Source organism: Alligator mississippiensis, chromosome 2, assembly GCF_030867095.1.
Source record: "Alligator mississippiensis isolate rAllMis1 chromosome 2, rAllMis1, whole genome shotgun sequence".
Taxonomy (NCBI): domain Eukaryota; kingdom Metazoa; phylum Chordata; order Crocodylia; family Alligatoridae; genus Alligator; species Alligator mississippiensis.
This window is the reverse complement of record NC_081825.1, coordinates 13,629,935-13,635,179: the sequence shown is the minus strand read 5'-3', so window position 1 is coordinate 13,635,179 and position 5,245 is coordinate 13,629,935. Positions and strand designations below refer to the sequence as shown.

The 5,245-nt window shown below is 48.8% G+C and overlaps 1 gene segment (V, D, J or C); it reads right to left on the bottom strand.

The window, feature by feature from the left end:
- Positions 1-475: 475 nt before the first annotated feature.
- On the bottom strand, positions 476-1,416 carry LOC106740046 (immunoglobulin kappa variable 4-1-like). The segment is given in 2 exon segments: positions 476-1,014; positions 1,368-1,416. Coding segments are annotated over 2 exon segments (588 nt in total).
- Between the last annotated feature and the right edge of the window lie 3,829 nt (positions 1,417-5,245).

Sequence of the window (5,245 nt, the reverse complement as noted above, 5' to 3'; positions counted from 1 at the left end):
ACCCATTGCAGGGTAAGAGATGCAGAGACCAGCCCTGGGTACTGGAAAGTTGGGGCCATGGATGAAGCAGCTCCTACCTCAGGCTCCAGGACTTCTCTCCAAGACTAAACAATGCATCTCCTGCCCCCTCCTCCCTCAACCATTTCACACACCTACTACTTCTTGGTGTATCAGAGAGAGGTTGTGTGTGGCTCCCCGTTACTCTGTTAGTGGCATTCAATGCAGCTGCCGTGTTGGGTGAGGCGAGCAGCGTGGACTTTTCTGTCACTGCCTCTGCCGCCGTCCCAGCCAAGAGCCAGGCCTCCCTGCAGCAGCGCTGCCTGCGAAGCCCCGGGCTGGCCCTGCGTGCTCTCACTCTGTTGGCAACCTACTGTGTTTGTGGCATGGGGGGGAACAGGGATTGCTTGGCTTTCAGGAAGCAAACAAATGTTGTGCTGGAAGATGTAATGAGCCCCTAGTTCAGGTGGGGTGACACTTAGGAGCAGACTCGCCTGGTCTGTGCACCTGGGCTGATGTGTCCACCAGGCTGGGCAGCAGGGGCAGCGTGATGGTATCTGTGGCTCAGACAGTGGCAAGTTTGTGTCCTGGGGAAACCCCTGAGCTGGTTTTGAGCGTAGCAGTTGTGTTGATCATGTGTCTCTTCAGGAAGCAGCTGTGGTGCTGGGCAGCACAGGTAGGTTTTTGTATGGGTTTGTATCACTGTGAGAGGAGTGCCATAGTACTGCTGACAGTAATATTCTCCAGCATCTTCAGCTTCAACACTGCTGATGGTGAGAGTGAAATCAGTGCCAGAGCCACTGCTGCTGAACCGGGCTGGGACTCCCGACTGCCGGGTGACAGCGTTATAGATGAGGAGCTTTGGAGCTTGTCCAGGTTTCTGTTGGTACCAGGCTAATTCTTCTCTGCCTGAGTAAGTAAGACTGGAGCTGGATTTGCACTTGATGGTGGCCGTGTCTCCAGGAGACAGAGCCAAGGATCGTGGAGTCTGGGTCATCACAATGTCGCCACTTGAACCTGAAGGTAAAAACAGAAGTTATTTACAAGGATGCATTTTTTTTTAATGCACTTTGTCAAACGAACCAATATCTTCTGGGTATTTTCACCTGTTCTGTCCAGCTTTAGGCAGCCCTGTGTTCATTCAGAGAAGTTCTGAATATCTACTGAAGTCAGTGGACTCCCACACACATCTGTGGGCTTGCTGTCTGGCCCAAGTATCTGAAAGGAGGCCTGGCTCTCCAGCGGAAGCACAGGAGCCCTCTCGGGAATAGTAAGGATTTTGCAGGCAGAGGCTCTAGGCCTTTAGCTTCCTTTTGAGAAAAAAAACTTCAGTGTCAATGAAACCAGTTCCCTCTTGGTGTGCTCCTTACCGAGGATGCAGATCAGTAACAGGCAGAGGAGTGGAGTCTGCGAGATCATCTTGGTACCTGTGGCAGGCCCAAAGCTGGTCAGCAGGCTGTAGTGAGAGATGCAGGAGGTTTTAAACCAGCTCTAAGCTGCACAGGGGGTGTCACTTGAGTACATAATATGCAAATTTATGTTGGGTATGGGATTCCCCACCTGATCTAAACGTGCAGGGACCAGATGGCCAGGGGATCAGAGGACAAGTGCAACCAGACAGAGCCAGCCACTGCTCCCTCCCTCCCTGCCTTTGCACTGCAATGGGCTTTGGTGCTGTTATTACTGCTTGTTTTTTAATGTGGTCAAGCCCAGCTGGTCCAGTCAGGGTCAGGTTTGACTGGGAGCGTTGATCCCAGGTCATTACCAATGCCTGGATCCTAGTTGAAAGGTAATGTACTTAGTCACACTATTGTACTCAGAATCTCCCTGTGATGCCATGGATATTTTGATTTCCCCTGTTGGAGCCATTAGGAACACCTCTTTATGATCTAAGGAGCATTATCTGCCTCCCTTGAGGATCTGCCTAGAACCCCTGTATAATAAGAGATGCATTGTTGAAATCTTAGCTGTGAATCTCCGACAATACATAGTGTTGGCGTGAGCGTGGGGTAACAGTTTCTGAACTCGCTGGCCTGAGGTTAGATACCAAAGTCCATATTTAGACACCTAAAATTGGCCTGATTTGGAGAGCACTGTGTATCCTGTGGAAATTCAGTTTGGTGTTTCTCGATATGGAGTTGCTCAGAAAGGACCTTGTTGAGGCAGTGCTGTGGATTGCATTGCTTCCAACAACGTGCGTTGCCAGGAGGAAAACTGGCAACCCAACTGGGTGTGCTGGAGCTCTCTACCTCGAATGTAGAGATTCTTGCCACTTGAGCTCAAAATTTGGGCTCAAGATGCACATGGGGGACCAAGGCCAGCCAGAAGGAAGTGCAGAATAAGGAGACTTGTGTGAAATACTAAATAGTACACACTTGCAGGCTTACCTCCCAGAATTAGGAAACAGACCTTTCCACATATTGAACTAAAAAATGGGGGCAGGAGCACGTAGAGCTGAGCTGTAATTGGGACAGCGGGGTGGATGGGTGCACTGTGTTACATTAGTTACTAGTTGTCATATTCAATGAGGAGTTTAGGACCTTGTTCTTTACATGGTTATGACAGTATCTTCTTTGAATGGTCTAATACCTTTAAAAGGCTCAAATCAAAACCACACTGATAATAATTCCCCTGGGTGGTTGTATTGTATTTACAAAAATATTGCCTGTATGGGCCAAACCCACAGGAAACCTGTGTTTGATATTTGTGGTTATTTTGGAGGAGAGAACAGTGGAATTGTAATTAGAGCAATACCATACCTAGGTAATTAATCCAACCAAAGAATATTAAAGCTTTCTTGAGGTTCCCAGGGGCATCCTAACCAAGTTGTGGAAGGGGGTTGCTTGGCTGAAACGCCGTAAGTCAAGGGTCAGTGTCTCTTCCTTTCAACCCATTCCTTATTTGCCCCCTTTGGGTTTTTTGCAAAGTTCATTAAACTCAACAGAATAACTTCCCCCTAATCTAGTGGCCTTTTGCTCCTGGTCATAGGTTTTTAAAACTTTTTTTTCTATTGCTATTGTACCTGCCGCATGAGAACTGCACTCCTCTTTTGAGTGTGGTTTAGCAGCTGATACACCCTTTCTTAGGTCTTTTCCTTTCCCTGCAAAGGATGATTTTGGTTTAAAGCAGCCAATTCCCCCTTGGTTTGCTCCTTACCCTGGATCCAGAGGACTAGCAGCAGCCAGGTGAGAGGAGACAGAGACATCATCACGATATGTCTGATGGGCTCGATGCTGAGAACAAAGTGCTAGGAGTGTCAGGGAACTCTTTATATCTGCCCTGAGGAGTAGGAGGGTGTTCATGGGTCACGAAACAGGCAAATTGGGGTCAGGGATAACACTCCTGGCCCTTGTGAGACTCCGAAAGGGGCCGTTTTCTCAGCCTGGGGGGTAGAGCGGATGCCTCTCAGTGATCACTCTGGGTAAAAAGTGTCTTGCTGTGATTCCTCTGTGTTGGGGGAGCCCTCTCAGAACTCGATCCATTTATAGTTACGCTTTGCTTCCTGTTAGTCAATCAGTTATGTATCTACCTGGTTGTAATTCTGTATAGCCCATGGTACTCATGATTTCTTATGAGACTAGCATGTGGGAATGTGTCTAGGGCCTTATTATGCCTAGTAAACTCCCCTCAACCACCTAACGAGTTCATGTGAATGGGTCTGATACTGCTTTATTTACTTATTCATTTATTCAGAGCTGGAGCATGCCCATGGCTGGGGAGTGAGCTGTGAGTGGGCTTCCCTCTGAAGGCAAAAGTGACACAGGGCACAATCCTTTTTTTCTGCAGAGCCTGCCCGCCTCTCCCACGGCCTGGGGGTGAGATGACAGGTGCAATTTGCAATTTGCAATGTTGCAAACTAAACTCGCGGTTTCATGTCGCCGGTTGGAAGCACTGTCGGTGATGCACTGAGACATTTTCATTGTCGAGTCGTCCACTGTCTTCACAGCACAATCAGTCAGAATCATTTTTGGATACTGGAGAAGAAATTATGTCAGTGCAATCTGCTTAACTTTACATGACATGCGTTCATGTGATACACCCTCTTCAATATGGGAGCAAATATCTTCAGGAGCAAATTTGCTCTGTAAGAGTAGTGAGAGCACCAGGGGAGTCTCTCTCCAAATTGGTAGGTTTTAAAAGGCTGCACAGGCGGGTTTCTGACCTGGCCTGTGTCACTGTGAGCGCTGAACTCTTGTCATGCCAACAGTGGGATTCTCCAGTGTTTTCAACTTGAAGCCTGCTGAGGGTGAGAGCGCGGGCACTTTCCGAGTTTCTGCCGCTGGATGCCAAAGGCAGGGGTGGAGGCATGATAGATAAGGAGTTAAGAGCGTGCCCTGATTTCTTCTGGTGTCAGGATAGGCATTTTTTGTCTAAGTTGCTGCTGGTAAGGTTTGAACTGGTTTTGCACTTGACAGTGACGGTGTTTCCTGGAGACGCTTCCAGGTCTTGAGTCCGAGTCATCACCACGTCCCCATGGCATCTGGAGGCAAAAACAAGGAGCAGAGTGTTCCAGTTTATATGTTGCTTGGTTTCACCAACGACGTACTTTTTCGTATGAAAGGCTTATATAGTTCTTACAGCTCAGGCTTGTTTAGCTTATAGATTCATAGATTCATAGATGTTAGGGTCGGAAGGGACCTCAATAGATCATCGAGTCCAACCCCCTGCATAAGCAGGAAAGAGTGCTGGGTCTAGATGACCCCAGCTAGATGCTCATCTAACCTCCTCTTGAAGACCCCCAGGGTAGGGGAGAGCACCACCTCCCTTGGGAGCCCGTTCCAGACCTTGGCCACTCGAACTGTGAAGAAGTTCTTCCTAATGTCCAGTCTAAATCTGCTCTCTGCTAGCTTGTGGTCATTGTTTCTTGTAACCCCCGGGGGCGCCTTGGTGAATAAATCCTCACCAATTCCCTTCTGTGCCCCTGTGATGAACTTATAGGCTGCCACAAGGTCGCCTCTCAACCTTCTCTTGCGGAGGCTGAAAAGGTCCAGTTTCTCTAGTCTCTCCTCGTAGGGCTTGGTCTGCAGGCCCTTAACCATATGAGTGGCCCTTCTCTGGACCCTCTCCAGGTTATCCGCATCCCTCTTGAAGTGCGGCGCCCAGAATTGCACACAGTACTCCAACTGTGGTCTGACCAGCGCCCGATAGAAGGGAAGTATCACCTCCTTGGACCTATTCATCATGTATCTGCTGATGCACGATAAAGTGCCATTGGCTTTTTTGATGGCTTCGTCACACTGCCGACTCA